The sequence below is a fragment of the Ictidomys tridecemlineatus genome, chromosome 3 (assembly GCF_052094955.1).
Source record: "Ictidomys tridecemlineatus isolate mIctTri1 chromosome 3, mIctTri1.hap1, whole genome shotgun sequence".
Lineage (NCBI taxonomy): Eukaryota > Metazoa > Chordata > Mammalia > Rodentia > Sciuridae > Ictidomys > Ictidomys tridecemlineatus.
Genome location: NC_135479.1, coordinates 45169427 through 45187279, shown reverse-complemented (window position 1 = coordinate 45187279; position 17853 = coordinate 45169427). Strand labels below are relative to the sequence as shown.

General features: G+C 45.4%; 2 protein-coding genes across 12 annotated transcripts in view; one reads left to right on the top strand and one right to left on the bottom strand.

Annotated features, from left to right (window-relative positions):
• The window catches only part of Smyd4 (SET and MYND domain containing 4), a 61140-nt gene that overhangs the window by 42477 nt on the left and 810 nt on the right, over nt 1–17853 (top strand). For 10 of the 11 annotated variants that reach the window (XR_013436254.1, XR_013436253.1, XR_013436252.1 and 7 more), the window contains one exon: nt 12602–13079. The exons of the other annotated variant lie outside the window; for it this stretch is intronic. The gene's annotated coding sequence lies outside the window, so the exon portion shown is untranslated. The remainder of the gene's footprint in view (nt 1–12601; nt 13080–17853) is intronic. 11 annotated transcript variants of the gene reach the window in all.
• On the bottom strand, nt 93–12523 carry Serpinf1 (serpin family F member 1). Its single transcript, XM_005327906.5, has 8 exons — nt 12391–12523; nt 8351–8438; nt 6346–6544; nt 5424–5579; nt 4835–5038; nt 3699–3841; nt 1082–1292; nt 93–474 (listed from the first exon to the last, which is right to left on the bottom strand). Exons 2-8 carry the CDS (start codon nt 8429–8431, stop codon nt 215–217), a joined length of 1254 nt encoding a protein of 417 aa, XP_005327963.2. The 5' UTR covers nt 8432–8438; nt 12391–12523; the 3' UTR covers nt 93–214.

Here is a 17853-nt window from a genome sequence, read left to right as displayed (position 1 = left end):
TAAATGGTCATTTTCAGCAGAACAGAACCAGGCTCTAAGTAGGAAATGTATCTTCATAGCTCAAAATTGGAGGAGAAACAAAGTAACAAAAGTTAAGGAGAAAGCTCTTTTATTGCAAAGTATACATTGAAACTAGGGGCATCCTTCATGTAATGTATAATCTGCCATCCCTCTGGGGTTTTCTTCTAGGGTTCTAGAATGTTGAAGTAGAGCATTAAGTGCCCCTGGGGTCCAGAATTTTGCCTATGAAGAGAAGGGCTCCTGTGTCCGTGTCCCTCAGTACAAAGATGAAAGGTTGGTTAAGGTGATATTCCAGGGGGAAAGTGAGGTGGGCAGGCTGGAGGTCTGGGCTGGGGGAGGTTCCTGCCCCATCCTCATTCCACTCAAAACCAGCCTTGTGTTCCACTTGGGTAAGCTTGATAGGTTTGCCTGTGATCTTGGTGAAGTCTGGTGACTCAAATAAGGATTGCAGTTCTGCAAAGATAGAGATTCCCATTAAAACCCACCCATATCCAACACACCAGAGGATAAATCTTGAATCCTATATCCTGATTCTCAAAAAGGCAAGCAAGCTGGAGTGGAGCCCTGCTTTTGATCTTCTGTGAATTATGTAGACCTCTGAGCAGGCCGAGAGGTAAGTGCTCCACCCCTGAGCACACAGCACATGACAGCTTAGAAACCTTGGTCAAACAGACTGTGGCTGTGGCTCAGTGGTAGAGCACTTGCCTGGCATCTGTAAGGCCCTGGGTTTGATCCTCAGCATTGCATATAAATAATAAATAAAATAAAGGCCCATTGGCCACTAAGAAATATTAAAAAGAAAAAAAAAAAGAAAACAGGTCAAACAGACCTGTCTGGAGGGTCAATGTTCTGAGCTTCTATTATAGGACCTGTGATGGTGCTGAGGAATGAGTGACAGGAAGACAGCTCAGTCTTCCCCTCCAGAACTAGTAGAATGGAGGACATGTGCAGGGCCTTCCAAAAAGGCCATGGAGCTCTTGAGTTCTGCTTAGCAAGGCAGAATGCTTGAAGATTTCACGCCACCCCACCCACCAAGAGCAAAGGGGTGTGGCAAACATACTCATCTCCTGTATGGACTTGGTAACTTCGCCTTCATAACTCAGCTTCAGCTTGGGGATGCTCAGGACTGCTTGGATAGTCTTCAGTTCTCGGTCTATGTCATGAATGAACTCAGAAGTGAGGCTCTCTTCTATCAAGGTCAAGTTCTGAGTCACTTTCAGGGGCAAGAAGAAGATGATACTCATGCTTCCAGATAAGGGCAGCTGGGCAATCTGAAACAACAGAGAGGAAGGATAAGGGTCAGCCCTTTACAGCCCAAGAGCTTAGGAATGGACATACACCAAGAGCTGTCTTCCTCTTTCTTCTCGTGGGGCCCAGGCCTTTTGTGTCCCGAGACCCTGATCTATGTAACAGTTGTCTCCTAGGTTGTTGTTTTCTGGCAGAAAGTCATCTCTGAATATTCCTTCAAAAAGTAGGCTTTGGGCCAGGTACATTGGCACATGCCTATAACCCCAGTGGCTCAAGAAGCTGAGGCAGGAGGATCAAGAGTTCAAAGCCATCTTCAGCAAAAGCAATTTAGTGAGACCCTGTCTCTCAATAAAATACAAAATAGGTCTGGGGATGTGGCTCAGTGGTTGAGTGCCCCTGAGTTCAATCCCCAGTTACCCACCCCCCCCCCAAAAAAAAAAAAAAACAGTAGGCTTTAGGGCTAGGGATGTGGCTCAGTGCTAGAGTGCTTACCTAGTGTGCAAAAGATTGAAAGCAGCAAATTAGAATTATGTATATGGGCCATTAGCATCATGGTCAATAGACGGAGAAGTGTTTCTTTTTGCTTGTTTGTTTGACTTCATGTCCTGAGTTCAATCCCCAGTATTACAAAAAGAAAAAGAAAAGAAAATGCACAGAAGAGCACACCTATAATCCCATTAACTCAGGAGCCTGAGTAAAGCAAGAAAATCTCAAGTTCAAGGCCAGTCTGGGTAACTTAGCAAGACTTTTCTCAAAATAAAAAATAAAAAGGGCTGGAGATATAGCTCAGTGGTAGAATACATCTGGGTTCAATCCCTAGTACTGAAAAAGAAAAAATAATATGGGGGGTGGTGCTAGGGATATAGCTCAGTGCTTGCCTCCTATGTGCAAGGCCCTGGATTCAATCCCCTGTTCCATCAAAAAAAAAAAAAAAAAGTTATACTCTTCTTAGCCTAATACCAACTGAAGTTATCTGTGGAAAGAATTTTCTGGTATAGTTCTAAAGAAGTAGAATTGAATTTCAGGTCTCTGTTTTCTCCTCAAATCCACTTGCCAACATTAATTTATTGATTGATCATCTGTTCTGTGCAGGTAATTGAACTAGAAATGGGAGTCTTGGACACAGCAATACAAAAGCAGCAATATCATAGAGTTTTTGACCAAAGATTGTTAACCTAAGGCCCACAGAAAAAAAATATAAGGATCCCAAGAACCCTCTGGGATCTTACAGAAATGGGTTCATGTGCACAAGTGGCATTTATCCTGTAGTATTTCAGGCACTATTGTCCTAAAGACATCCATAGCCCAAAAAAGGGTTAAGAACTACTGACAGAATTACAAGAAGTCAGGTATGCACGAAGCCTTAGAAAGCCAGCAATGTGGAGTTTGTAACAGTTCGTGGAGTTTGGTTCTTAATTCTAAACACAAAAGTTCTCAAGAAAATATATTATTGGTGTGAACATACTTTATATACAACCAGAGATATGAAAAATTGTGTTGTTTATGTGTAATAAGAATCGTAATGGGGAGCTGGGGTTGTGGCTCAGTGATAGAGCGCTTGCCTACCATATGGGTTCAATCCTCAGCACCTCATCAAAATAAAAAAATAAAGTTATAAAAAAAAAAGAATCATAATGCATTCTGCTGTCATTTATTTTAAAATAAATAAATAAATACAGTGGCTGGGGTTGTGGCTCAGTGGTAAAGCACTTGCCTAGCATGCGTGAGGCACTGAGTTCTATCCTCAGCACCACATAAAAATAAATAAATAAAATAAAGGTTTTTAAAAAATCATCCAACTTATTTAAAACTTATTTAAAATTATTTAAAATTAAAAATAAAATAAAAATACAAGCTTGGATTACACACACAAAAAAAAAAAAAAGAAAGAAAAGATATCAACGTAGCTTACGATAGAGAGTCCCAGGGAGTTCAATTCCCAGTATCCCCCCCAAAAAATGAAAAGACATCAATATTTGAGTGCCAAAATTTGAGGACCATTTTTCATTACCTTAATCCTTATACCAAGTCCTGAGAGGATAAGTTTTGACAACTACCTCTCACCCAATTTTGAGAAGAAAGGTTTTGAGATGTATTTTGTTTTAGTTTTTGGTACTAGAGACTTAACTCAGGGTCACCCCCTGAGTCCATCCCTAGCCCTTTTTATTTTTTTATTTTGCGATAGAATCTCACTAAGTTTCTAAGACTGGCCTTAAAGTTGTATCCTCCTGTCTCAGCCTCCTGAGTTGCTGGGATACAGGCATGCGCCACCACACCTGACTTGAGAGATGTTATTTACTTGCTCAAAGTCACAGAGCTGGCCAAATTCAGATAGCTGTAGAATTTTAAAAGTATATTTATTTCTGCTATACCATTCTGCCTCTCTAAGACCTCTCCCACCACCCTCCATTGACTTCACCCCTACAGACCTTGCAGTTGAGATCAGAATCCAAGCCATAGCGTAAAATGGCCTTAGAGTCTGACATCATGGGGACTCTCACAGTCCTTTCCTCATCCAAGTGGAAATCCTGCAGAGAAGTCTTTCTGGTGTCAAACTTTGTTACCCACTGCCCTGAAATGAAATGAACAGAGTATCCTGAGCCCCAGTGATCAGAAAGGCCATGAGATCACACTGTATCTCCAAAGCCCACTACTGAAAATTGCCCAGTTAAAGAAATCTTAGTCCTCAGTGGCTCTGTATTGACACCTGAGGGAATAGCTGCTCCATATTGGCAGGTATTGTTTGGACCTCAGTATTTCCAGGACCCTCTGCAAGCAAATAGGTCTGGAAAACTCAGATGCAAATAATTTGATTTTGTTGGTTTGAATGGATTACCAAGCTCCTTTGGTTTAATGTGGCTTTGAATATACTGGGTCTGAGACTACGATTCTCTCACTCCCTGGAGATCAATGCTTGAAATAGGAAGCCATCAGACTTTTCTCTAGAAATTTAGGGGTTCACTCTTGCTACTACCTGATTTATAGTCATAAAGCATTTTAAGGGGAAGATTCCCCAAACCACTCTCTGCAAAGCCTTATCTGAATAGCACTGGCTTCAGAATGAGACCTGTGGAACAGTCTCTGGGTACATCACCAATACCTAGAAAAAATTTGGTAGATAACTAACAATAGTTTACTGAGCACCTGTTGTGTTCCAGTTATAGCTGTAGGGGTGCTGAGAAGACATATAAAGTGTCTACGAAGTCAGCGTGTGACCTACACATTAAAGATGAGAAATAGACTCAGAAACATTTTGAAACTTGTGCAGGGTCATGCAGCTCATAAAAGCAGAGCCAGGATTTAAACCTGATCTAAGTCAAAAGCCAGAAATCTAACACAGTGTCCAATGCCAACAGGCTTTTACACCAAGTAGATACTTATCAGATACTTTCTGGGCACTTGGTAGATGACAAGCAGGCATACTTCAGGCACCTGTAGTTCTTGTATCCTCCTCTAGCATTCTCCCTGGGTTATGTTGGGCAAGGTCTTTGACTTCGCCTCTTTCTCAGCCCCCTCTGACACCTGCCATCCACCCTTGGACAAAGAGAAGTGGAGAAACCCTCACCCTTAAAGTAAGCCACACCGAGAAGGAGGATGCTGACTTCACTGGGCACTTCCCTTGTGGACCTGGCAATTTTCCCTTTCATCTGGGCGTGTACCCAGTTGTTAATCTCCTGAAGGTCCACTCGAGGGTTGCCAGTCAGGATTCTGGGCCTGGTCCCATAGGCCTTCTCCAGTGGTGAGACAAAGCTGGATTTTATCCGCAGCTCTGAAAAGAGGTGGAGCAGAGGTTAGTATCCCAGAGCTGAGCCAGCACCCTCTCTTTGAGAACATGCTGGGCTTAGGTTCTAGTTGACCACTCAGCAGGCTCCAGCTTCCTGCTCAGCATCTTTCCATGACTCCACAGGACCTCTGCCAGCTTCCCTAGGAACTGGACAGGGAGCAACAGATTTTGCCTATTGCTGTTCTTTTTCACATTACTGCCTTCCCTGCACCCTCCCACTGTCCCTACTTCCTCTTTCTGGTCCTCTCTGGGCTCACAGATCCCTTTCTGCCCACCAGTGCCAGGCCTGGCCTGAGCACACGTGGTCTGTTGTTTAAAAGAAATTCCTGGCACAGAGCACAGAGCCCCTCAGGCTGGAAAGGCAACTGACTCTTCTCAAAGACAATCCGGGAAGCACTCTTGAGGTTCTTCTGGGGGGCGGTGACGGTGGCAAGGAGTTCCTTGTAGGTGCTGTGGATGTCAGGGTTGCTGATCAAGTCATAGTAGAGAGCCCGGTGGATGGTAGATTCTGTTCGCTGTTCCGCTCCTGCCCGGAGAGACAAACACAGGAGCCTTGATAACTACCTGCCGGCTCAGTCAGGCCTCCGCCAAGACAGGGAGACTATACTCCTATTCTTTATTATTATTATTAATCTTTTTAGTTGTAGATGGACACAATGCCTTTATGAGGTGCTAAGGATCGAACCCAGTGCCTCATGCATGCTAGGCAATTGCTCTAACACTGAGCCACCACCCCAGCCCTATACTCCTATTTTGTTTTGTGTGCTGAGAGCCTAAATAAGCCAATACTGCAGACATTCTAGGTGGGCAAGGAATTTGAGGGCAATAGAAGCAAAGTAACTGCATGCTTAGAGATTTTCTTAGTGGCACTAACCTAGAGAGAAGTAAAGGTAGGGGTGAGGCAAAGTCCCTGCACTTCCATCACCAAACCAAACACTTTTTTTTTTTGTAGTGGTTGGGATTGTTTTGTGGTTACCTATTCATTGCCTCCCGTGAACTCAGCTGTGACCCACTGAGGGTGAACTCAGGCAGTTAGATCCCCAGGACCTGAGTGAATGGCTGACACATAGCACAGCTTTTTCAAGGAAGGGATGAATGAGCAGTAAGGTCATTGTGTCCATAAGTGGTGGGAATTGTGAGTGTGTAGCCCTCAAGCTCCCATGTATATAGATTGGTACCCTGCCAGAGCCACCTTCCCAACACCCCTTACCCATCCTGGAGCCACACACACACAGACCCAGTGGGGGACTCTCCCCAGGTCTACCTGGGGCCTTTTGCAGCTGCTCACTCACCCAGTGAAAGGGCAGAGAGAGCAGTGGCCACACTGAGCGGGGACAGCAGTACGTTGGCCGTGGGACTCGCACTGGATTTCAAGCGATACAGGTCATAGCCAAAGTTGGAGACAGCTGCTGCCAGCTTGTTCACAGGTACTTTGAAGAAAGGGTCCTCCTCCTCCACTGGTTCCCCTGTGCTATCAGGAGCCAAGGAACCCTGATGGGTGACAGGAAGTCCTGGATTAGAGGATGAGGACTAGTAGAGACACACAGTGAATAATGTCTCCTGTGGCTTTGGGTGGGGTTTTTGTTCTGGCCCCTTATTATGTTTAGTCTTCAGAATTGGGATGAGTTTGCTCCCTGGTAAGCATGAGCTCTCTGCTGGGGAGAAATTGCCCAAAAGAGAAATTGGCCAGGTTTAAACACTTGTGACCTGTGAGCTGCAAGCCTGACACACTTTTTTCAAAATGGCACTTGGGCTTGGTGGCACACAGCTCTAATCCCAACCACTCGGGAGGTTAAACCAGGAGGATTATAAATTTGAAGGCAGCCTGGGAAACTTAATGAGACCCTGTCTCAAAATAAAAAGTGTTGGGGCTGCAGCTTGGTGATAGAATGCTTGCCTAATAAATGTAAGGCCCTGGGTTTGATTCCCCACCTCCAAAAAAGGCAAGGAACTCTCCTCCCCACTCCCCAAGAAACCCTATACTCAGGCCACCCCAGGCTCCCATTTGCTCACCCTTGCTGACTGCTCCCAAGTCTTTGCCTTCCTGTCTTTCATGACCAGATATCTTTTCCTCCATCACAAATTTTCCCTGACCACCCCTATCTAAAGGGCACTTCTAGTTTTCTGATCGTTTTGCAGCATCTGCTGCCACTTACTTATTAGCTACCTACCATTTCTTCTTCTTTTTTTTTTCCCTCCTTTCTTCTTTTAGCAATGCTGGGGATAGAACCCAGGGCCTCACACATGCTAGGCAAGCACTCTACCACTGAGCTACACCCAAAACTACCTTTTCTAGTTCTTTTTAACTAATTTCAATTCATACTGGTTGATAGATGTATCTGATACCCAAAAAACTAACATCTCAAAAGAATTTGAGTTCCTTGAAAGCAAGAATAAATTCTTTTACATTTCTACCCATCCCCAGCAGCTTCAGAGTAGGTGTTCAGGAGGTAAGAAATAAATGAAAGGCCACAGTGGCCCTGTAAGGAAACAGAGACTGAGGTAAGAGTCACTTGTCTAAGGTCACCAAGCCAGAATTCAAACTCAGAATCCATGACAAAGTCCAGGGCTCCAGCTGATAGTTCCTAGCTGCCTTGTCTGTTGTGTGGCATGGCTACCTTACACACACTGTCATATAGCAGAAGCTTTCCTCCAAGGGCCTGTATCTGCCTTTGCAACCCTACTGTGCCCTCTGGCCAGGAGGGAGGTCCATCTGTGCTCATTCATCCTTTGCTGTGCCTCTGGTCAGCATGAGAATAAATAGTCAAGAACATCACCCACGGGCTGGGGATGTGGCTCAAGCGGTAGCGCGCTCGCCTTGCATGCGTGCGGCTCGGGTTCAATCCTCAGCACCACATACCAGCAAGGATGTTGTGTCCGCCGAGAACTAAAAAATAAATATTAAAAATTCTCTCTCTCTCTCTCTCCTCTCCCACTCTCTCTTTAAAAAAAAAAAAAAAAAAAAAAAAAAAAAAAAGAACATCACCCACTCCATGAGCCCCACAAGTAGTACATGTAAATGAGGAAAGATCTTGTCAGAAGGGGCACCTTGGACTTGTTCAAGTGCTTTGGATTTTCACTGTTTTGGATCTTGTTTCTGTCCCCACTCTATCCCTTGAAAGACAAGGCAAGACATTTTCTCTGTTTTGCTGCTGAAGAAACCTATGCCCTCGAGGAATAAAGGCCAGAGCCTGGCTTGGAACCCAAGTGCCAGCTCCCTGTCCTGTCTCCCATGCAGCCTGTTAAGGGGGGGCTGGTACAGCAGATGCCCCCACCTGCCCTCCCATCCCCACTGACCTCAGAGCTGCCAGCGACATTCTGGCAGCTGCTGTGCCCAAGCAGGGATCCAGTCCAGAGCAGTAGCACAAGAACCTGCATCCTGGACCTGGAAGAGAGAGAGGAACAGGCCACTCCCCTAGCCCACCACCCTGGGCGGAACGGGGATGAGCAAGGGAAATAACTTCCCAGCCTAGAAATGGACCCTCAGCCTGAGGATGACTACCTCCCAGCAGGGTCCTCCCCAATCTGTACCTGCCTCTCACCCACTGTCCCCCAGGAGCTGTGCCCTTATCCCATGCTCTCTGTCCCAGGATTCACCTTAAATCTAAAACTCCAGAGCGGTAAAGACCCAGCAGTGCTCCTCTGCATGGAGTAGGACCCGGCACAAATGCAAACTGAGGCTTTTCCCTGGAGGCACCCCGCCAGCTCATTTGATAGGATTCGGACCCTCTTTCCCAAAGCAGTGGGGGCAGAACCAGGTCTCTGTAGAATCACAGAATACCAAGAAGGGGAGCATCTGGTCCAGCCCACACAAGTTCTCAAACACTTCTTGAATTCCTCTGGCCTGAAACCCGTGGCCTAAGGGAGTTCATTCCCTTCTCATTTCCATTTCAAGAGTTCTTCCCCTCATGGTTAGCAATGCAGGGCCGAGGGTCAGACTGCCTAGGTTCAAATCTTGATTCTGGAAGTTAATTGCTTCTAAAAAAAAAATATTTTTTTTCCTTGCAAAATGTAAATCAACTGGGCACTGTGGCACACACCTGTAATCCCTACTACTTAGAAGGCTGAGGCAGGAGGATTGTAAATTTGGGCAGCCTGGGCAATTTTGTTAGAACTGGTCTCAAAACAATCAATCAATCAATCAATCAATCAATCAATAAAAGGGCTGAGGATGTGGCTCTGTGGTAGAACACTTGCCTAGCAAAGCCCCTGGTTTCAATCCCTAGTATCACAATAAATAAATAAAGCACTTACCTATTGTTATGAGAATTAAAAATTAGACAATGTTTTAGCAGCACTTATTGCTAGAGATTGGTAGGCACCCAGGGCTGAATATGTCCCCCTTCAACCATAATTCTATGGCTTCATGGCTCCCGTGTAAAGCCATAGCCCCACCCCAACCCCGGCCCAGCTCAAAATTAGCTCTTAAACTCCTTCTTTCCTTCAGGTTAAAGCTTCCTACTTCTTGGTAAGACCACCCACATTTTTTTCACCTTCCCCAGCAGAAGCCCCTCTGTCCAGCCTATGGTCTGGCAGCTGGACCACAAGGGACAACTCAAATCTGGATCTAGGGCTCTCTATCCTCCCGTATTCACCTCATCTCTGCACTCCCCTGGAGTCAGGATCTAGGGATGGGAGGGGATGAAGGCAGCTGGGGGGAGGGTCACAGATACAATCTTCCAAGAGGCATTCTATTTATTTATTTACTTATTTATTATGTATTGGTATTGGGGATTGAAGCCAGGGGTGCTTTACCACTGAGCTACATCCCCAATCCTTTTTGTATTTTATTTTGAGAAAGTGTCCTGCTAAATTGCTGAGGCTGGGCTCGAAGTTGTAATCCTCCTGCCTCAATCTCCCTAGTTACTGGGATTATAGGCGTGTAGCATCATGTCCGGCTCCAGGAGACCTTCTAGCTACAAAGTCAGTAGCCAGGACCATTGGCTGCTCCTTGGTCTCCCTCCATCTGTCTATCCTGCAACATACATATCCTGAGGGTCTCCTGGGCTCTATCTTCATCCTTTTACATACACACACACACACACACACACACACACACACACACACACACCAATTTTTCTGTCTTCCCAGAGCAAATTGGATCAGAAAAGTTAAGAGTGCAGTATGTGATTGTTGGCTAAAGTCCTTAAAATTAAATCTGATAATCCACCAGACAACACTCTAGTACATGAAAGGCAACAAAAGAAACTGTCTCTGAGTTTGCTCAGCTTAAGGCAGGACGGCTGGCAGGAACCAGCCTCAGCTTTCTAAGCCCTCCTTTCCTGCTGCTCTGAGTGAGAGTTCCAGGGAGCCCTGTGTTCTCAGCCAGCTGCTCTTCCACTTGGCTGCCCAGCTGCTCAGGGAAGAACCATCCATTGAGACTACAGGAAAAGCTTTCTGTGGCACAGGACAGAGACCTCAACGCCATCCAAGATTGCAATTGCTCTCCACCCAGCAGACCCCACCCTGCACTGTCAGGAGCCTCCTCAAGAGACTGGTTTATTGGAGACTGAAAATTCAGTGAGATGCAGGGGGAGGCGAGACCAGAGGGGAAAGCTGTCTGCTCAGGGATCCTCTTGCAGCAATAGGAAATGGAGAGAAAAGGGAGGAGACAGGGTCACCCTGGCAGAGTACATAAGGAAGCAATTCTGATGCGCTTGAAAAGAGGACCTTTTTGAGTCCCTACAGAGCCTAAGTCCAAGTGCCCGCTTATGTGACAGAGAATTGTCACCAAATGGGTAGGCTTAGGACAGAAGATGAGGTAAGGGAACCTGTCAGGGGAAGGCACAGGGGTCCAGAGCCAGCCCCAGAGCTAGATGCAGGGATAGGTAGTGTAAGTGGCATGTCTTTGAATCTGCCACCTCAAGCCATAGGGATTAAGGAAGTGGAGAGATCAAAGCCACCTACCAGGGGACTGAGAGGGCAGAAATTAAGGGTCTGTAAGGGGTGTCCCTCAGAGCACATGCAAGGCCCTGTGAAAGATGACTGTTATGTGGGCTGGGGCAGGCAACCATTGGCTGGCCAGGGGCACAGAGACAATGATGCCATCCTGGCCAAAGGGCAGTACTGGAGTCAGACTCCTGGCCTACAGAGTGGGGAGGGCCTGGGAAGGAGGTGAATATGATCCCTGCTGCCCAAGGTCAGCCTTCCTTTCTGCCACAAATCTAGAGGCACAGGAACTGTGATGACTTCAAGCTGAGAGGATAAATTTAAGCCAGTACATGTGTTTCAAATTAAACCCAATTGTGAGACAAACACCATTGCTCCTCCTCCGCCTCCTCCCAGAACCACACAGCCTTTAAGCCACATGGCCATAGTGCAAGGAAGGGCACCTCCCTCTCCCCTGGCTCTGGAAACAAGGGTTTCTAGGGGTCCCCTCTGACCCACCCATAGTGTCACCACCAGTCTCCAGGCAAGGTTTTTTTCCTGAAATCTTGGAACCTAAATGAGTCAGGACAAGTTGCCCCAGAGTAGCACCTCTGCACACCCCAGAAGGATCAGCCCTGGGTCCCCACCCAGCCCACCCCCAAGGAGTCTGAAATCTTGGTGGACAGGCCTAGACCAAACAAAGATGGGTTTTGGGGAAGCCTGCAGCTTTTCTTTGGCTCAGACCAAGCCTTCCCAGCTGTGGCTCGCCCCAAGGAATGTGAAAGATGGGCTGGGAGAGCTAAGCCCCAAACCCCTTGCACTGGTGGAGCTAAACAGTGGTTGTTGTTTGCAAAAGGCCATGACCTCATGTGACTCCCAGCCTTTACTCACAAATCATGTGGCCAAAGAGAATGGTGGGGACAGAACAGAGGGACCCTGCCATATTCCATCCCAGTCCTCAGCAGGACAGCTGCCTGGTGGCACTGGGAAACTACCTTTGAAATCAGCACCAGTTGGTTTTGGAAAAGTGTCAGGGAGCTGAGTGAGCGGAAGCCCGGCTGGGCTGCTAGAGGGACACCTTCCCCACTGCCCCTGGCAGAGGCAGCTCCCTGAGAGTGTCCTTCCCTTTTGGGTGCTGCTCAGACCTGACTCCGAACTTCCCCATCACACACCCCCACTCCATTGTCCCCACTCAATCCATTCAAAAGCCCTTCCAGTGTCTTCTATAGCAGTGGGGGTTTGGGGGTAACTGGCTCCGGGTCTTCTGTGCTCCCATTCCCCCTGCCCTCTCCCATCTACTCAGCCTGGTGGCCAAGTTTCAGGCATACTGCCTTACCACCTCTTCCTCTTTGCACCCCTCTTTTCTGCTCCCTGGGATACCCCCAGCCTCTTGCAGTCCCCTGGGCCTAGGGGAACCTCTCCCAACCTCCCCTGATGCACAGATACAGACCAGACAGGAGCGGCTTTACCTGAGTTTTGCTGCAGCTCCACTCCCAGCCCAGGAACCTCTCAGAAGCACACAGAGGGGCTCCAGCAAGCTGCCTTTCAACCCAACGTCCAGCAGGCTTCAGATTACAGCTACTCCTTTCTTAAAGCGACCTGCACTCATTTTGGATTCTGTGATTGCATCATTGTTTGGTTATTAACTTTAACCCACTGCTGTTTCCTTCCACCCCCCAGCCCCAGGACCCACACTCGCATACCTCCTCCACCAGATCTTCCTTGTGCAGAGGCCTGGGTCTTCGTTGCTGCTCCCTGGGACTCCCTGCAAAATGGTCAACCCCAGAAGGCACCTTGGCCACCGTGGAGGACTGGACAGAGCATGAGTATTTTTCAGCAGGAGTGGGAAGAGAGCAGGGAGAGGAAACACTGGCCCAGCATGGGGATTAGGGCTACTGCTGGTCATTGACTCTGGTGCTAACTGGCATCTGGGGCAAGATAACTTTCATGGCTCTTCCTTCTCCTTGGCTGAAAAACAAAGAGATAAAAACAGAACTTTTCAGATCTGAAATTCTATGATTTCTGAAGTTCAAAAATGGAAATGGGGCAAATATCTGACCATTGGAAGAAATGAGAAATACTGTACACATCAGTACCAAGAGGAAGCCTACAATAGAGGCTGCCTGGAGAGGAGACCACTTGTGCCCAGCTTGCTGTGGTATTTATTTATTTATTTATTTATTTATTTATTTATTTATATGGTGCCAGGGATTGAACATAAGAATACTCAACCACTGAGCCACATCCCCAGCCCCCTCCCCTTTTAAGTATTTGTAGTTATAGATGGACACAATACCCTTATTTTGTTTATTGTTTTATTCGGTGCTGAGGATTGAACCCAGTGCCTCACATGTGCTAGGCAAGTGTTCTACCACTGAGCCATAACCCCAGCCCTTTTTATTTTTTGAGACAAGATCTAAGTTGCTGAGGCTAGCTTAGAGCTTGAAATCCTCCTGCCTCAGCCTCCAGGAATTACAGGTATGTGCCCGTACACCCATTTAGGAGCTTACACTGTGGTTGTGAAACTAAAAGATCAACATAAGAAATTATTAGATTACAGGTTGAGTATCCCTTATTTAAATTGTTTAGGATCCAAAGTATTTCTGGATTTCCAATTTTTTCAGATTTTAGAATATTTTCATTTAGGTGATGATAAATCTTGGGGATGAAACTGAAGCCTATATGCATGGGCTCTCTCTCATCCAGCGAGGAGGTCCAGGGAACAGGGTACAGGGTAGAGAAGAGTGTGGCTGAGAAGTCGCTAATCAAGACCTCTGGAGACCAAGCAGGAAGCAGGTCTGATTTTATTGCACAGTTACCATGTATATATACTGAGGCAGTAGCTAAGCAGATTACCATCAGTATAATTTCTGGCCAACTGTCTATGTAGCGACCAATCGAGGAGTGGGCCATGGAGCAAGCACAGGGACTGCAACACATGGCCTCACGCCCAGGGCTGTGCCTACGGGGTAAGTGGTTTGCCATTCACACCCCTAGCACTTGTCCCCACATCTATATACAAAATTCTTTTATGTTTCATATACACCTCATACACATAGCTAATTTTATACAATATTTTTAATAATTTTGTGCATGGAACAAAATTTGTGTACATTGACCCATCAGTCTTGTGGCTTCATATCAGCATTCAAAGAATTCTGAATTTTGGAGCATTTTAAATTTCAGATATTCTGATTAGGAATTCTCAGCCTCTATAACAAATTATTTTCTAAGCAGATATAAGTCCTAGATGAGAAAATCCAGTAGTTATTCAGAGAAGGAGATATCAAAGAAGGAAAGGGGAGTACTCTTGAATATTAAGTTCATAAAAGAGAAAACTGCTGGGTACAATAGTCTGTGCCTATAATTCCAGCACTAAGGAGGCTGAGGCAGGAGGATCCAAAGTTTGGAGCCAGCCTAGGCAACTTAGAGAAACCCTGTCTCAAAACACAAATAAAAGGGGCTGTAGCTGTAGCTCAGTGGTAGAGTGCTTGCCTAGCATGCGTGAGGCCCTAGGTTTGATTCTCAGCACTACGTAAAAATAAACAAATAAAATAAAGGCACCTGTCCATCTATAACTACCCAACATTAAAAAAAAAAAAAACCCACAAATAAAGGGGCAGGGATGTAGCTCAGTGGGAAAGCACCCTGGGTTCAATCCCAATACCAAAAGAGGGAGTGGCTGAACTCCAGGTGTAGCTCAATGGTAGAACACGCCCTAGATTCAAGAAAAAAGAGAGAGGAAAAAAAAAAAAAACTTACAGGAATCTATGTGTATTCTCATATAAAGACCTAGGGAGCAGAGCTAGGGTCCCTGCACCACTTTCTAGTGGGCAAATTTCAGCTTTATAGAAAAAAGTGTGCCAACGGTCAGAGTTCAGTCTCTTCCAACAAAAATTTGTAGAGCACCTCTAGCAAATCACCATGCTACAGACTCAGTGGAGGGGTATTTAAAAAAAAAAAAATTTTTTTTTTGTAGTTGTAGATGGACAGAATATCTTTATTTTATTTGATTATTTTTATGTGGATCCAACCCAGTGCCTTACGCATTCTAGCCAAGGGCTCTACCACTGAGCCCCAGACCCTGCCCACAGTGGAGGAGTGTTGTAGAGGAATGAGACTCAGGGCCCACCCTCTAGAAACTCACTGCACAGTGAAAATAGATTGTTCCTACGTAATGTGGCACATTCTACACAGCCATCTTTACAGCTGCACCATCTACTAACAGTGTCTACTAGCCACCTGTGCCTTGCTTTAATATAAAGTGAATGTGAAATTTCAGATATTTTATATGAGAAAAACATTTCTCCAACATTTCACATTAGTTACATATATTAGGCTCAATAAAATACATTATTAAAATTTACTTTTTTGTGTGGTTCTGGGGATTGAACCCAGGGTCTCATGCATACTATACAAGTGCTGTACCACTGAACTATATCCTATTTACTTTTTTTTTTTTTTTTTTTTTGTGGTGCCTGGGATTGAACCCAGGGCCTTGTGCATGTGAGGCAAGCACTCTACCAACTGAGCTATATCCTCATTTTTTTTTTTTTTTAGACTGGGAATTGAACCCAGGGCTATCTTACTACTGAGCTATAACTGCAGTCCTTTTTTTTTTTTTTTCCTAAATATTTTTTAGTTGTTTATGGACTTTTATTTTATTTATTTGTGTGTGGGGCTGAGGATCAAACCCAGTGCTTTCCACATATTAGGCAAGTACACTACCACCGAGCCACAACCCCAGCCCCATGCAGTCCTTTTTTAAAATTTATTCTTTATTTTAAGACAGGGTCTTGATAAATTGCTAAGACTGGCCTCAAACTTGTGATCATCTTGCCTCAGCTTCCCCAGTCACTGAGGTTACAGGCATGCGCCACTGCACCCAGCTCTACTTACTTAATTTTGAACAGACTTTTTGTTTACATGATTTAAAACTCAAAGGCAGTAAAAGCTATACCGAGGGCTGGGGTTGTGGCTCAGTGGTAGAGCATTTGCCTAGCATGCGTGAGGCACTGGATTCAATCCCCAGCACCACATAAAAATAAATAAATAAATAAACAAAATAAAGTTACTAAAAAAAAAAAAAGTTTTACAGAGCTGGGTGTAATCCCAGCTACTCAGAAGGCTGAGGCAGGGGGATCATAAATTCAAGATCAGCCTCAACAACTTAGCAAGAATCATTTTCAAAATTAAAAATAAAATAAAAAGAGCTGAGGTATATATAGCTCATTGTTAGAGCACCCCTGGGTTAAATGCCCAGTCCTGAAAAAAAAAAAAAAAGTAACTATTACATTTGAAAAGATGGAAAAATTTACAACCATGAAAAATAACAAAGTTAAACCACATATATCCAAACAGACTTCTCTCACAAGGTGGAGGGGCACAAATTGAAGAAAGAAATGAACAGTCTGATACCTTTATGTAAGGTTTCAAAAGATGCAAGACAATACTATATATCATTCAGGGATTTGAAATTTACATAGTGAAGCTGAGCACCCTGACATATATCTATAATCCCAGCTACCTGGGAGGCTGAGGCAGGCCGATCGCAAATTCAAGGCCAGCCTGTAGAACTCAGCCAGACCCTGTCTCAAAAGTTAAAATAATAATAAAGAATGGGGGTGGGGCTCAATGATAGAGTGCCCCATGGGTTCAATCCCAAGTACCTCCCCACAATTTTTTTAAAATAAAAAAAAAATCAAAAAGACATCTCTTTAGGCCACATCCCCTAAAGTCACACCCATTTCTTGGTCTCCTCCACAGCCACAATGGAAAGAGTTATTTACTCATGTATCTACACATTCTCAGGTCCCATTTCCTTCCAAATGCCTGGCTCCTGTGCCCACTATTCTTTGAAACTGCTGTTGCCACCTTCCTGGATGACCTGCTGTTCAGCACTAAGGGGACACCTCTGTCCTTGACACAGGCAGCAATGGACCATTCTCCTTCCTTGAAATCCATACTCCATGCCTCTCCATTCTCTTCCACCTCGCGATACCTCATCTTTTCTGTCTCTTCTGCTGGCTTGATCCTGGGACCCTCTCTTCTCTATTAGCATCACCTCCCCTTAAGTGGCTTCCTATAGTTCCATGACTTTGGGGGGGTGTTAAGGATCAAACCCAGGACCTTGCACATGCTAAGGATGACCTCTATCCATCCCCTATGATTTTACATGCTCTCAGCTATGCACTTCTATTTCTGATCCAAATATCCAATTGTCTACTTGACCCAGCAATCGCACTACTACCATGTCCACATGGATGCCAGGTAAGTACGATGAACCTATAACTGATCATTTCAACAGGGACACCTCTAAAAGCAAAAGGGGGTGCTAACTAATTATGTTAGAACCACAGGCATAACCCAAACTTTCCAAGCCAACTGGAATGTACAACCAATCACCCTGTGTTCCTGTGGTATTTCCACTATAACTTATTCAAAATGGAACTCTCCAACCCACCCTATAATTGTCCCTCACTCTGTGTCCCATGACAGTAAAAGGGACTGTTACTCCATTTTCTCAAAACAAAAAAACCGAGTGTGGGGGATGTAGCCCAGTGAGAACATGTGTCAGGCTCTGGTTTCATCCCCAGGACCACAGAATAAACAACAAATAAAAGGCCTAAGAATTTACTGGGTGTAGTGGAGCACGCCTGTAATCCCAGTGGTTTGAGAGGTTGAGGCAGTAGGATCGTGAGTTCAAAGCCAGCCTCAGCAACGGGGAGGCACTAAGCAACTCAGTGAGACCCTGTCTCTAATAAAATACAAAATAGGGCTGGGGATTTGACTTAGTGGGTCCAGTGCCCCTGAGTTCAATCCCTGGTACCTAATAACAACAAAAAAGACCTAGGAATTTACCGATGAGCCCCATATCCTTGAGTCTTCCTTCTCATTCTCTCATCTCCCACACCATCTATCCACAAGTCATC

Bases quoted from the DNA above. Each gene is read 5' to 3' on its own strand.
- Serpinf1 (XM_005327906.5), bottom strand. From the start codon at position 8,431: ATGCAGGTTCTTGTGCTACTGCTCTGGACTGGATCCCTGCTTGGGCAC. The intron at 5,580-6,345 runs GTGAGTGAGCAG...CTCTCCGGGCAG, and splicing joins TCTCTCTGCCCTTTCACTGG to GAGCGGAACAGCGAACAGAA. The intron at 3,842-4,834 runs GTGAGGGTTTCT...ATTTCATTTCAG, and splicing joins CGGTGTGGCTTACTTTAAGG to GGCAGTGGGTAACAAAGTTT.